The 15190-nt window shown below is 40.6% G+C and overlaps 1 protein-coding gene and 1 pseudogene across 2 annotated transcripts in view; one reads left to right on the top strand and one right to left on the bottom strand.

Annotated features, from left to right (window-relative positions):
• Positions 1–11246, top strand: part of LOC132001556 (uncharacterized) — a 33245-nt pseudogene extending 21999 nt beyond the window's left edge.
• The window catches only part of EEIG2 (EEIG family member 2), an 83660-nt gene extending 72091 nt beyond the window's left edge, over positions 1–11569 (bottom strand). For both annotated transcript variants that reach the window (XM_059375599.1, XM_059375600.1), the window contains exon 1: positions 11347–11569. In XM_059375599.1, the coding sequence (XP_059231582.1) occupies positions 11347–11486 (140 nt within the window). In that variant the 5' untranslated portion in view covers positions 11487–11569. The remainder of the gene's footprint in view (positions 1–11346) is intronic.
• Between the last annotated feature and the right edge of the window lie 3621 nt (positions 11570–15190).

Raw genomic sequence — 15190 nt, 5'->3', positions numbered from 1 at the left:
TTCTCTCTTTCCGAGAGCCTAAAAGTAGTAGATCAGAAAGGAACAGAGACAATATACAGTTAACAGTCACCTTACAGGCAATACAATGGCACAAAATTCATATCTCTCAATAGTTACCCTGAATGTTAATGGGCTAAATGCCCCAATCAAAAGACACAGGGTATCAGAATGGATAGAAAAACAAAACCCATCTATATGTTGCCTACAAGAAACTCATTTTAGACCCTAAGACACCTCCAGATTTAAAGTGAGGGGGTGGAAAACAATTTACCATGTTAATGGACATCAGAAGAGGGAAGGGGTGGCAATCCTTATATCAGATCAATTAGATTTTAAGCCAAAGACTATAATAAGAGATGAGGAAGGACACTATATCATACTCAAAGGGTCTGTCCAACAAGAAGATCTAACAATTTTAAATATCTATGCCCCCAACGTGGGAGCAGCCAACTATATAAACCAATTAATGACAAAATCAAAGAAACACATCAACAATAATACAATAATAGTAGGGGACTTTAACACTCCCCTCACTGAAATGCACAGATCATCCAAGCAAAAGATCAGCAAGGAAATAAAGGCCTTAAACGACACACTGGACCAGATGGACATCACAGATATATTCAGAACATTTCATCCCAAAGCAACAGAATACACATTCTTGTCTAGTGCACATGGAACATTCTCCAGAATAGACCACATCCTCGGTCCTAAATCAGGACTCAACCGATATCAAAAGACTGGCATCATTCCCTGCATATTTTCAGACCACAATGCTCTGAAGCTAGAACTCAACCACAAGAGGAAGTTTGGAAAGAACCCAAATACATGGAGACTAAACAGCATCCTTCTAAAGAATGAATGGGTCAACCGGGAAATTAAAGAAGAATTGAAAAAGTTCATGGAAACAAATGATAATGAAAACACAACAGTTCAAAATCTGTGGGACACAACAAAGGCAGTCCTGAGAGGAAAATATATAGCAGTACAAGCCTTTCTCAAGAAATAAGAAAGGTCTCAAGTACACAACCTAACCCTAAACCTAAAGGAGCTGGAGAAAGAACAAGAAAGAAACCCTAAGCCCAGCAGGAGAAGAGAAAGCATGAAGATCAGAGCAGAAATCAATGAAATAGAAACCAAAAAAACAATAGAACAAATCAATGAAACTAGGAGCTGGTTCTTTGAAAGAGGTATTAGGATTGATAAACCCCTGGCCAGACTTGTCAAAAAGAAAAGAGAAAGGACCCAAATAAATAAAATCATGAATGAAAGAGAAGAGATCACAACTAACAAAGAAATACAGACAATTTTAAGAACATACTATGAGCAACTCTATGCCAACAATTTGACAATCTGGAAGAAATGGATGCATTCCTAGAGACATATAAACTACCACATCTGAACCCGGAAGAAATAGAAAACCTGAACAGACCCATAACCAGTAAGAAGATTGAAACAGTCATCAAAAATCTCCAAACAAACAAAAGCCCAGGGCCAGATGGCTTCCCGGGGGAATTCTACCAAAAATTTAAAGAAGAACTAATTCCTATTCTCCTGAAACTGTTCCAAAAAATAGAAATGGAAGGAAAACTTCCAAACTCCTTTTATGAGACCAGCATCACCTTGACCCAAAACCAGACAAGGATCCCATCAAAAAAGAGAACTACAGACCAATATCCTTGATGAACACAGATGTGAAAATTCTCAACAAAATCCTAGCCAATAGGATTCAACAGTACATTAAAAGGATTATTCACCATGACCAAGCGGGATTTATTCCAGGGCTGCAAGCTTGGTTCAACATCTGCAAATCAATCAATGGGATACACACATTAATAAAAGAAAGAACAAGAACCATATGATACTCTCAATAGATGCTGAAAAGGCATTTGACAAAGTACAGCATCCCTTTCTGATCAAAACTCTTCAAAGTGCAGGAATAGGGCACATACCTCAATACTATCAAAGCCATCTATGAAAAACCCACCACAAATATCATTCTCAATGGAGAAAAACTGAAAGTTTTTCTGCTAAGGTCAGGAACATGGCAGGGATGTCCATTATCACCACTGTTATTCAACATAGTACTAGAAGTCCTAGCCTCAGCAATCAGACAACAAAAAGAAATTAAAGGCATCAAACTATCACTCTTCGTAGATGATATGATACTCTATGTGGAAAACCCAAAAGGCTCCACTCCAAAACTGCTAGAATTTGTACAGGAATTCAGTAAAGTTTCAGGATATAAAATCAATGCACTGAAATCAGTTGCATTTCTCTACACCAACAACAAGACAGAAGAAAGAGAAATTAAGGAGTCAATCCCATTTCAATTGTACCCAAAACCACAAGATACCTAGGAATAAACCTAACCTAAGAGGCTAAGAATCTATACTCAGAAAACTATAAAGTACTCATGAAAGAAATTGAGGAAGACACAAAGAAATGGAAAAATGCTCCATGCTCCTGGATTGGAAGAATAAATATTGTGAAAATGTCTATGCTACCTAAAGCAATCTACACATTTAATGCAATTCCTATCAAAGTACCATCCATTTTCTTCAAAGAAATGGACCAAATCCTAAAATTTATATGCAACCAGAAAAGACCTCGAAGAGCCAAAAAAATATTGAAGAAGAAAGCCAAAGTTGGTAGCATCACAATTTGAGACTTCAAGCTCTATTACAAAGCTGTCATCATCAAGACAATATGGTACTGGCACAATAACAGACACATAGATCAATGGAACAGAATAGAGAGCCCAGAAACAGACCCTCAACTCTATGGTCAACTCAAAATGGATGAAGGACCTCAATGTGAGAAAGGAATCCATCAAAATCCTTGAGGAGAACACAGGCAGCAACCTCTTCGACCTCAGCCACAGCAACATCTTCCTAGGAACATCGCCAAAGGCAAAGGAAGCAAGGACAAAAATGAACTATTGGGATTTCATCAAGATCAAAAGCTTTTGCACAGCAAAGGAAACAGCTAACAAAACCAAAAGACAACTGACAATGGGAGAAGATATTTGCAAACAACATAGCAGATAAAGTGCTAGTGTCCAAAATCTATAAAGAACTTAGCAAACTCAACACCCAAAGAACAAATAATCCAATCAAGAAATGGGCAGAAGACATAAACAGACATTTCTGCAAAGAAGACATCCAGATAGCCAACAGACACATGAAAAAGTGCTCCATATCACTGAGCATCAGGGAAATACAAATCAAAACCACAATGAGATATCACCTCACACCAGTAAGAATGGCTAAAATTAACAAGTCAGGAAATGACAGATGCTGGCGAGGATGCGGAGAAAGAGGAACCCTCCTACACTGTTGGTAGGAATGCAAGCTGGTGCAACCACTCTGGAAAACAGCATGGAGATTCCTCAAAATGTTGAAAATAGAACTGCCCTATGACCCAGCAATTGCACTACTGGGTATTTACCCTAAAGATACAAACATAGTGATCCGAAGGGGCACATGCACTCGAATGTTTATAGCAGCAATGTCTACAACAGCCAAACTATGGAAAGAACATAGATGTCCATCAACAGATGAATGTATAGAGAAGAGGTAGTATATAAACACAATGGAATACTATGCAGCCATCAAAAGAAATGAAATCTTCCATTTGCGACAATGTGGATAGGACTAGAGGGTATTATGTTTAGTGAAATAAGTCAATTGGAGAAAGACAACTATCATATGATCTCACTGATATGAGGAAGTGGAGATGCAACATGGGGGGTTTAGGGGGTAGAAGAATAAATGAAACAACATGGGATTGGGAGGGAGACAAATCATAAGTGACTCAATCTCACAAAACAAACTGAGTGTTGCTGGGGGGAGGGGAGTTGGGAGAAGGGCGGTGGAGTTATGGACAATGGGGAGGGTATGTGCTAAGGTGAGTGCTGTGAAGTGTGTAAACCTGGCGATTCACAGACCTGTAGCCCTGGGGATAAAAATATATGTTTATAAAAAATAAAAATTAATTAATTAATTAATTAAAAAAAAGATTCTCTCTTTCCCCTTCCTCTGCCCCTCCTCAACATCCCTCTAAAAAAAAAAAAAAAATTAAAGGGGAGAAGTTACAACTTATATCACCAAAACAGAAAGGATCATAATAGGATACTATGAACAATTATATGCCAACAAATTGTAAAGACAGAAGAAATGGATAAACTTCTGGAAATTTACAATCTTCCAAGCCTAAATCATGAGGAAATAGAAACTGAACAGACTGATTACTAGTAAGGAAACTGAATCAATAATCAAAACCTCCCAATAAACAAGAGTCCAGGACCAGATGGCTTCACTGGTAAATTCCACTAAAAATTCAAAGATTAATACCTGTCTTTCTCAAACTCTTCAAGAACAAAACAAAACAAAACTGGAAAGGGAAAGCTTCTAAACTAATTTTATGAGGCCAGCATTACCCTGATATCAAACTGAGACTATGACATCATTAAAAAAAAAAAAAAGAGAGAGAATGAGAAAGAGAGAATTACAGGCCAATAGCCCTGGTGAACACAGGTGCAAAAATGCTCACAAAATATTAGCAAACCGAGTTCAACAATATATTAAAAAGATCATATACTAAGATCATATGGGGTTTATTTCAGGGATTCAAGGATGTTTCAACATCTGCAAATCAATCAACATAATATACCACATCAACAAAATGAAAGATAGAAAACATGTAATGAGCTCAATAGAAGCAGAAAAAGCATTTGATAAAATTCCGCATCTACTTAAGATAAAAACTCTCAACAAACTGACTATAAAGGGAATGTACCTCAACATAATAAAAGGCCATAAATGACAAAAGCATAGCTAATAACATACTCAACAGTGAAAAAATCTAATTTTTTTAGGGTAGGAGGGGCAGCAGGAGAGGTAGAGAGAGAATCTCAAGCAGGCTCCATGCCTAATGCAGAGCCAGATGTGTTGCTCAATCTCATGACCCTGAGATCATGAACTGGGCTGAAATCATGAGTCCAACAATCTACTTAGCTACACAGGTACCCATCACCAGTGAAAATCTAAAAGCTTTTCATCTAAGGAACAAGACAATGATGCCTACCATCCTCATTTTTATTCAACACAGCCTTGACAGCATTGGAAGGCCTCACCACAGTAATCAGGCAAAAAAAAGAAAGAAAGAAATAAAAGACAAACGATTTGAAAATGAAGGGAAACTGTCACTATTTAAAGACAACATGATACTATAAATAGAAAACCTAAAGACTACCAAAAAACTTAGAACTAGTAAATGAATTCAGTAAAACTGCAGGATGCAAAATTAATTTAAAAAAGAAATGCAACAGATTTTTATATAAGGTTTTTTGTTTTGTTTTGTTTTAAGAGAGAATGAGTGAAAGAGAGACTGAACACAAGCAGGGGGAGCAGAGAGGGAGAGGGAGAAGCAGACTCCCCACTGAGCAGGGAGCCCCATGTGGGGCTCCATCCCAGGACCACGGGATAACGACCTAAGCCAAAGGCAGACGCTTAATTGAGCCACATAGATGGCCCCAAATCGGTTGCATTTCTATACGCCAATAATTAAGTAGCAGAAAGAGAAATCAGGAAAAAAATCGCATTTATAATTGTATAAAAAGAATAAAATGCCTAGGAATAAATGTAACCAAGAAGGTGAGAGACCTATACACTGAAAAATATAAGACACTGATAAAAGAAATTGAAGATGACATTTAAAAAATGGAAAGAATTCTGGGCTCATGGACTGGAAGAATTAATATTGTTTAAATGTCTCTACTATCGAAAGCAATCTACTATTCAGTGCAATCCCTATTAAACTTCCAAAGACCTCTGTCACAGAACTGAAACAAATAATTCTAAAATTTGTATGGAATCACAGAAGACCCCAAATAGCCAAAACAATAATATTGAAAAAGAACAAAGCCAAAAGTATCATACCACCTGATTTCAAACTATCCAAAAAGCTATGGTAATCAAAACACTATGACATGGACACAAAAACACATTCATACATCAGTGAAAAAGAATAGAGAGCCCAGAAATAAACCCTTGTATGTATGCTCAATTAATATAGGACAAAGGAGGCAAGAAAATGGGATAAGGACATATGAAGTGGGAAAAGGACACTCTTCAACGAATGGTGTTCAGAAAACTGGATGTGCAAAATAATAAAACAAAATGTGCATGAACTAAAATCTTGAAAACATGAAGACATATTCTGGCCAAAGAGAAGAAATCTCTTCAGCTTGTTTACAAAGTAAAAGATCTAATACACAGATGTGCTCATTAGCTTCCTGGACACTCCCTGAATTCACATGGTTTTTTGCCACAAGCTCATGTGAAACTTTGGAAAGTATTTAGCTATGAGTACAAAAAAAGATGAACAAAATAAGGCAAACTTGGGAATCCTAAAAATACAGGAAACTTTTCTTCCTTATTCTGTTACTAAAGCAGACAGAAATGAAACCTGTTCTGACAGTCTTAACACACCTCAAGAGATTTAAATGCTTTTACAAAGGAAGCATGCACTTAAAAGACTTAAATAGTGTAATTTTCTATCTTTTTGAAAGTTTCAAAAATTATTAGGCAATAATTTGGTTTCAGTTGATTAGATTACTATTATCATATAATGTATTATCTGAATGTTTTATTAACTATGGTATGCAAAACCTGACAATTTTAATAACATTTATGACAAATAAACACTTTCTAGTCTTTGTATTTTTTCTAACCTGTTCACTAAACACACTTTTCCAGCAGAAACTTCTAAAATTCTAAAAATTAATTTTCACTGCTAATCTTTAAAAAGGCAAAACAGTTAAGGAAATTCTAGATGAAAAGTTCAGTAAGCAGGCTTACTTACAATAGACCAGAATCTAAGAAACCCACAATAACTATGTCTCCAACTGCTAATTAGGCTCACTGTCACCTCAATGTACTGTGTCCAACGCACAACCTACCTCCTCTATCCTCTCCACAATTTATTATCAACAAATAAGCCTCACGTATACTGTGATACACCTCAACAAGACAGAAAAAAAAACAAAGACTCTTCTTGACTTCCTTACTCTGGCATGGCGTCAAGGCATTTGTCATAGCGTTATTATTTTATCAGACACTTAGATGAAAAACCTCCAAACTCAGGTTCGTATTAGCCCCTGCCTGGGTTATTTTAACAGACTCCTTATTTGTCTCCCCACCTAGTCTATCCACTCTTGAATCTGACAAAAATCAATCAGCTACTTTAATCATAAGACAACTTTGTGCAAGACTCTCAAAAGGACTTTTATCCTATGAGCAGTGGAAAGCAAACTATAATGGTATTCAAAGTCCTTATCTTCTCCTTCTGTTCAATGTGAACTCTCTCTGCAATCAGGCTGCTCTATCACCAGCTCCTACTGATGACCCGTTCAAGCTGACCTCTCACCCTCACTTCCCTGTTAATGCAAATTCATCCTCCCAGCCTGCTCAGCTGAAAAGCTACTGTGGTTTTCCATAACCATTACAGCTGCAAATAAATTCTTTACCTGTAGAATTTCAACACCACTCACAAACTGACCCATTGATTAGGCACTAAATCATATTATCTCCTACTGTCAAGTAATTATATATCTATGATCTAATTTCATTAAGTAGAGCTAATTCCCTTATGGGGCCTTTATATTTGTTATGCTTCTCAGAATCCCTGCCACACAGCTTGAAACCTGGTAAATGTTCATTTAACATGTGCTGAACAATGAATGATCTGCCTCTTTAGTTTCTGTATAAAGTCAAATATACCTATAATTTACAATGTACCTCTAAGCCTTTTTTCTAAAAAATGAATTATTATTTTACATACATTCATGTATCAGTGATCCCCAAGACCATCCCCAGGTTGAGGGGTCCATTAGGAAGACTCATGGGACTTGGCATATAGTCGTATTCGTGTCTAAGATTTTTTTTTTTTTAATAATCTCTACATGGGGCTCAAACTCACAACCCCGAGATCAAGAGTTGCATGCTCCACCAATTTAGCCAGCCAGGAGCCCCATGGCTAAGATTTATGATAGTGAAATGATACAAAGCAGAATCAGTAAAGCCTCCTAAAAGGTCCATGGACCAAAGTCATGGGAATCCAAGTAGGACCTTCTAAGAGTCCTCTCCTAATAGAGTCACCCAGAACTCAGTTTCTCCAGCATCGAATTACAGGAACACATATTGTCTACCAAAGGAAGGTTATTTGGGGGCTGGTCGTACAGACACTCTCCCCCTGCAGAGACCAAAATTCACATTGTTTGTAGTCTAGGCACAGGGAGACACTCAAAAAAGTTTTACATCAGTGTAGGGAACTGGTTCTCAGATGCCAGCAAACACACTGTAAGCAGGTCTTTCTAAGAAAAGTAGTCTTGGGCCTGCTATGTTAACCCTTTTCTATGTAGTTAATTTCATATTTTTAAGGGAGTTATAAGAGGCATATAAAGTGTTTTTTGGGGGGTGGGTTGGCAATAAGTTTTTTTATCGTAAAGATTTAAGATTTAATTAATTTATTTATTTTAGAGAGGGAAGAGCAAAGTGCGAGGACAAGAAGAATCTACAGTGAGCATGGAGACAGATCGGGGCTTGATCTCAGGACACTGAGATCATGACTTGAGCAGAAATCAAGAATGGGACAAAACCGACTGAGCCCCCTGGGTGCCCCCCCCTTTTTTTTTAATTAAAATCTAGCATTTAATCAGAGATGCAATGCCTAGACTGGCATCCAAGAATTAAGTTATGCAATTTAAAAATAATTCACATCCTTAGGTGTTTCAATTTTTTTTTCTTGTAAAAACGAGATCTTTTTCAAACCAACACTCTTATAGTTGTCAGAATAAAGGAATTAAGTATCAATATCTTAAAGGAAGCAAACCCTCTTGGGCAAGCTCTTTGTCTTCTCTTCAAATGTTGATTAGATGTAGGCACCTGGATGACTCAGTCGGTTAAGTGTCTGCTTTCAACTCAGGTCATGGTCCCAGGGTCATCGCATCAAGTCCCACACTGGGCTCCTTGCTTTGCACTGAGCCTGCCTCTCCCTCTGCCTGACGCTCAACCTGCTTGTGTGTACTCTCGTGAACTCTCTCTCTCTCTGACAAATAGATCTTTTTAAAAAATGTTGACTGGGTGCTAGTGCACTGTGAGAGCTGTTTTCAGTACATCATCTTCCTAAAATTCCTCAAAGCAACCCTATATGCCAGTGATGGTTTTTATTTTATAGATGGAAATTTAGAGGCTGAGCAACCCACCCAAGTTTATCACGGAGTTGGGATTCAGGTTCAGATTGGCCTCATTCTAAATCCTTGCTCTTAGCTTTATTTACACCAATTACCTCTAACTAACAAGGCACAGATTCTTTATTATGAGTCATTTCCTTCCAAACTGTAGGGATTTTTGTTTGTTTGGCTATATAGAGCATTATTCTTAACCTTACTGATTTTTATTAAGACCACATTTTTGTTGGAAGAGAAAGGGGTAAATTGAACCCAGAAAACTCTGTTTTTTCCAACTCCTGCAAATTAGAAATCAAATTACACCCTTTGCTTATTAAAACTATTAGGAATCTCCTTATTCAGCACAACACATAATTTTCTCCTTCATCTGGCATCAATCTGTTTGAAATCAGGCAGACCTGTATCAAGATTCTGACATTTTACTTACCAGATCTGCAGGCCTTGGTTAAGTTGAGCCTTCTGAGTCTCAGTTTATTCATCCACGAAATGGGAATCCCTACCTTACAGGTTAGCTATCAGCATGAAATAAGATAATATACTTAAAGGACCCAACCTACACGTATTTGCTTAATAAATGGCTGTGTGCAATACTGGAATAACTTGATTTGTGAGTAGCAAGCCAAATCAATAATCTGAGGGAGAAAGAGGTAAGCGAGAGAGTACCCTGACCACCAGGTGTCACCACTGACCCAAAAGAGCTGGTCTAACAGCCCGAAGTGGCCAGGTGGGACCCGTAAAGAAAAGGGTAAGACCCAGGGTAAGACAGTCATTTGCACCCACAGGACATTCAAGAATTGGTTTTGGCTTTTCCACACTTGAGAAGCTGGTACAATATTTGCTGTACCATTTTAAGTTACACTGGTCTCTCTCACCGCTGTTATGATTGTAGTGCAATTAATTAGCTGGATAACCACAAAAGATTTGGCAGCACAGTTTAATCTTTAAAAGTATCCTCGGGTAACTGTTTTTTTAATTCTGAGAGTTGATAACGCTTTATATATCCTTTGCTTTGGCTAACTAGCCATTTACATTTTCTGGCATCTATAGGCTTCAGCGTTGCCACCGCAGACAATTTTCTGACCCCAATTTCACAACCCATTGACCTTCTGGGTTTACACTAATAGGGATGACAGGTAAAAAGAAAGAATATTTCTAGGATAAAAATAAAGTCTATGAGTCGTAAATTTAGGCAAAATAAGCATTAACTGTCCATCTCTTCCCTTGATCTCAGGAACTTTAAAATTCATTTTTAAAAAAATTCCATAAATCTCCTATTTTCTTAAGGAAAACTAACTTAAGGGTAAATCTGTCAACCTGCCAAACAGACCTTAAGTGACTCAAGGAACACTATCACCCTTGGCTTCATTCTGTAACCTGCCAATGACTCTCCCGGAGAGTGCCCAGGGCCTCATTTCAAAATGAGGGCAGGTCTGGGCTCTCCTTCTGGTTCTAAGTCCTTCACACTGAGAGCCACTAGTGGCAACCTCAAGACTGGTAATTCAGTGAGTGTTAGCGCGTAACTGGAGACGCAGCGCTCCTATGAGGCACAAACTGGTGTCTCCTCCGCCAGGGAACACTTGACTCAAGTCAAGCCTGATCGGGCCTACCGTGGTTGCATCCTGGGCTTCTGAGACCCCGAGTAAGCACCAAGAGAAAAGGATTTAGGCTAAGCACATGTTTCTGTCCAGGGCCAGGGCTCTTGAAACTCAAGCAGTTTGGGTTCTTTTTGGTTTTGTTTTTAACAACAATTCGAGTTCCATTTTACATTTCGCAAATATGAAGATGTCTTAAGAGAAACCAGAAGTATCCTCTCCCTTCTGGCCGTGGCTCCCATTCCTAGAGCACTGAGGAGGGAAGCGCAGATACCAGGAACCATCTGGAATCAGGAGACCAGGAGCCAAGCCCAGCCGAGATGGACCCATTTGCGAAGCACTTTGTGCAGATCAATGAACTCCTGATTTCAGACGGGTCTCTAGAGAAAGAGAAGCTCTAGAGAAAGAGAAGAGAGCAAATGGGCCAAGGAACAAGCTGCCCATCGAAGAAACCCCTGCGGGGCGGGCGCAGCGGCTCGCGGGGCGCGGAGGGCGCGTTACCTGGGGGACTCTGCGGTGAAGCTGCCGCCGTCCAGCAGCCGCATCTTGCAGAAGAGGACCCCATTGACGAAGGGCACCGAGGAGAGCTCTTCCAGCTCGAAGTCCACCTTAAACTTAAACTTCTTCTTCTTCATCATCATGAGCGCCAGACGCCGGCGAGCGGGATGCGGGGGCGGCCCCAAGGGGCGCGCGGGCCGGCGCCGCCGCCTCAGCTCACCGGAGCCCCGAGCCCGCGCAGCCCCATGGCCGGGGCCGCGAGCTGCGCGCGGGGGCGCGGCCGGAGGGCGCCGCGGGCCGGCCGGAGCCGGGGCAGGGGCCGCCGCCGCCGCCTCTCGCGGCAGCCCTGGCCGGAGCGCGGCGGCGCGGACCCTGCCCGCCCGCGGGGAGCGGTCGTGCTGCAGCTCGCCTGGGCTGTGGGTGCCCTTTCGGTGTGCAGCTGGTCGCCGCCGCCGCCCGTCTGAGAGCTGGGAAAGGCGAAGACTGGAAGACCGCCGCTGCCGCCGCCGCCGCCTCAGAGCCACGGGGCCCAAGGCGCCCCCAGTGGCGGCGCCCAGCAGCGCACCGCGGGGCGGAAGCGAGAGGGCGGGCGAGGAAATTCGGGGCGGGCGGGCGCTTCGCCGGGAAACTGACCCACGACGGCAGTTAGAGCGTCACGCCTCTCTGGGGTTAAAAAAAGACAAACCCAACCAAAAAGGAGCTTCCTTCTACAGCTTCCTCTCGGCCTGGTTTCAGTTTTTGCTCCGCCTCCTGTTTCCCCTCCCCCTCGAGATTTTTTTTTTTCCTCTTGGGTTTGAGAGTCATGGGTTAATAGGGCTAATCAGAATCTCCACGACGTTGTTTTCGTCAAATTGAAATCTTAAACTAAAATATGGTTTAGATACTCTAAATTCACAAGGCTTCTAATATAAAATGAGGACGAGGTAGTTAAAAGGAAAGGGATTAAAATGTGTTGAGGGTCTTCCAGGTGGTCAGGCACTGCACTGCTTTAGGCATTTTCTCTTATTTATATTTTAATTCCTGTCCCCTGGGATAAAAGAGTACAGGAGAGGTAAAAAACGATACCTTACCTTTTAAAATAGGGCTGTCCATAATGGAGAACTGAAAAGCCTGAAAATAAAGTCTCTCTAAGATGCAGAGCAATTACCTTCCTTCCATAGGCTTGCGTATGTTGTTACAATATATGTTGCCCACTTGGTTACATAAAGTTAGTTTTTTCAGACTGAGTATTGCCCTTTTAACTCAAGATTGCCACTAATCTCTGAAAGCCTGTAACTGCAGAGATTCTCCTTCCCAGTTCACTCAATTATTAATCCCTTCATTCATATAAAATATTTTTTAATCCCCTAGAATGTCAGTCACTGGCTACACCAGTGACGAAGGTGATCAAAAAAAACGAAGACAAAAACCTGCCTTCAAATCAATGAAACAAGATGGGATTGGGAGGGAGACAAACCATAAGTGACTCTTAATCTTACAAAACAAACTGAGGGGTGCTGGGGGGAGGGGGGTTGGGAGAAGGGGGGGTGGGGTTATGGACATTGGGGAGGGTATGTGCTTTGGTGAGTGCTGTGAAGTGTGTAAACCTGGTGATTCACAGACCTGTACCCCTGGGGATAAAAATACATGTTTATAAAAAAAAATTTTTTTAAATAAATAAATTTAATAAAAAAAAAAACCTGCCTTCAAGAATTTTACCATCTAGTGAGAGACATATGTAAATCATTCATTAAAAACTAAATCTCACATCAAGTTGTGTTTGTTCTGAATAAGTAAGCAATTTGTCTAGAACTTAGAAGAGGAAGCAATTAGGCAAAATTAACCTGTGTTCTGAATTTCAAAGAATGTGTAGGATTTGCCTGGGATGTTCTAGGTGCAAGAAAAAAAAAGAAGACCCAGAGGCAGGTTTAGGAGTTGGGCCTGGGGATTTGGTGGTGGATAAAACTGGCTGCCCAGGAGGACAGGAGACAAAAGGCAGTTAGAAGAGTTAAGGAAACTTTGGGGTTTGTAACTTGGACATAGAGATGCATGTTAATTCCATTGGCTGACTTTTGGAAGCAGAAGGAGGGCAGGTTGGAAATGGAAGCATTATTTGAACTGCCTATGAGATATCCAGGGAGAGAAGGGCAGCCTTAGCTCAGGTGAAAGGTTGAAATTGAAAACATGAGGAAATTAGAGTATTTCCTGAAGGCTGAAGCCCCCAAAGGTGAATAAAATATTCTGAAGAATATTTAATGGGTAGATGGAAGAAGAGAAGTCTGAGGGGCCTGAGAACAATCAGAGATGGAAGAGATCAAGAAAGAGAGATGGAAAAAATAAGAAGAAGAAAGAAGAAAGAAGGAAGGGAGGTGGGGAGGAGGAAGAGCGATTACCTGAAAACCAAGAGTTTTAATCATTTAACATTCATAGTCATTAAGACCTACTATGTGCTAGGTACTATACTACTATGCTTGGGGCTAGAGATAGAAATGAAGAAGACATATGGGGACTTATAAATGAATGGAGGATAGCATAGATATGCAAACAAATCAATGAGAGAGAGAGACAGATCCATGATCCCCAGACAACAGAAGGAGTTTCCAGAAGTGCTGCAGAGCATTCCTAGAGGATTTGGACTGAAAAGAATCTATTAGGGGCGCCTGGGTGGCTCAGTGGGTTAAAGCCCCTGCCTTCGGCTCAGGTCATGATCCCAGAGTCCTGGGATCGAGCCCCGCATCTAGCCCCCATGGAGCCCCACATCGAGCCCCACATCGAGCCCCGCATCAGGCTCTCTGCTCAGCAGGGAGCCTGCTTCCTCCTCTTTCTCTCTGCCTGCCTCTCTGCCTACTTGTGATCTCTGTGTGTCAAATAAATAAATAAAATCTTAAAAAAAAAATCTATTAAATTGAAGAGCAAGGAGGTCCTTGGTACTATTGGCAAGAGAAGTCCCTATAAAAAATGGTGGCAAAGTAAGATTAAAATGGTCTGGGAAATAAATGGAAGGTAGTCATGAAGAGTGGGTCACTAAAAACTATCTTTTATGATTTTTGTCAGTGAATGAAAAGAGACAGGGCAGTGGCTAACGGAGGAGGGTTCAAGCTTTTTCAATAACATTTAGGTACTATCTAAGATTTATTGAGAACCTGTTATGTACCAAGCACCTTAATAGGTCCTAGAGATCTGAGCTGCAGTCCCTGTTCAATATCTTCACAGTCTAATGGAGGACACAAATATGCAGGCAGTGGCAGTGCAATATAACACTGAGTACTATCTGTATATGATGGTGAATAGAGGCTGCCTTGGGAGCACATAATAGCCTCTAACTAGGATAAGTAGGTTTGTGGAAAATAAAAAATGTTATGGACATTTGCACTGATGTCTGAATAATGAGAGTTGGGGGTAGGGAGCAGTTTCCAGGAAGAAAGTACTTCATGTGCAAAGACTCAAAGAAGAGAGACCACGTTGCAGGAGGAACTGAAAGTTGTTCAGTCTGGCTGCAACTTACAGTGGGGTGTTGTGACAGGGATGTATTAGTCAACCATTGACGTTTTAACACAGAGGAATGCGAAGGGGTCTGATTTGCATTTTATAAAGAGCTCCAGCTGGAGGAAGGGAGTCTAGTACTCTCTTTGTGATCCATGGTTTGATTATGAAATAACTTGTATGAATTAAAGCCCAAGCAAAAAACAGACATCATACTCAAAGTGTTTAAATGAGGAAAGTTAAATGAAAGGACTCTACTGAGGACTGGGTGAGGACCACACAGTCTGTTGGGAGCTGAAAGGAGGGAGGATAAATATCCTGACCTCTCTCACTTTCTGCCTGCTGATCTCCTGCTGGTGAAGCCAGAGGGCAAAGGGACCTGGGA

Source organism: Mustela nigripes, chromosome 14 (assembly GCF_022355385.1).
Source record: "Mustela nigripes isolate SB6536 chromosome 14, MUSNIG.SB6536, whole genome shotgun sequence".
Lineage (NCBI taxonomy): Eukaryota > Metazoa > Chordata > Mammalia > Carnivora > Mustelidae > Mustela > Mustela nigripes.
Note: the sequence above shows the minus strand (reverse complement) of the source record. Positions and strands in the feature narration are given on the sequence as shown.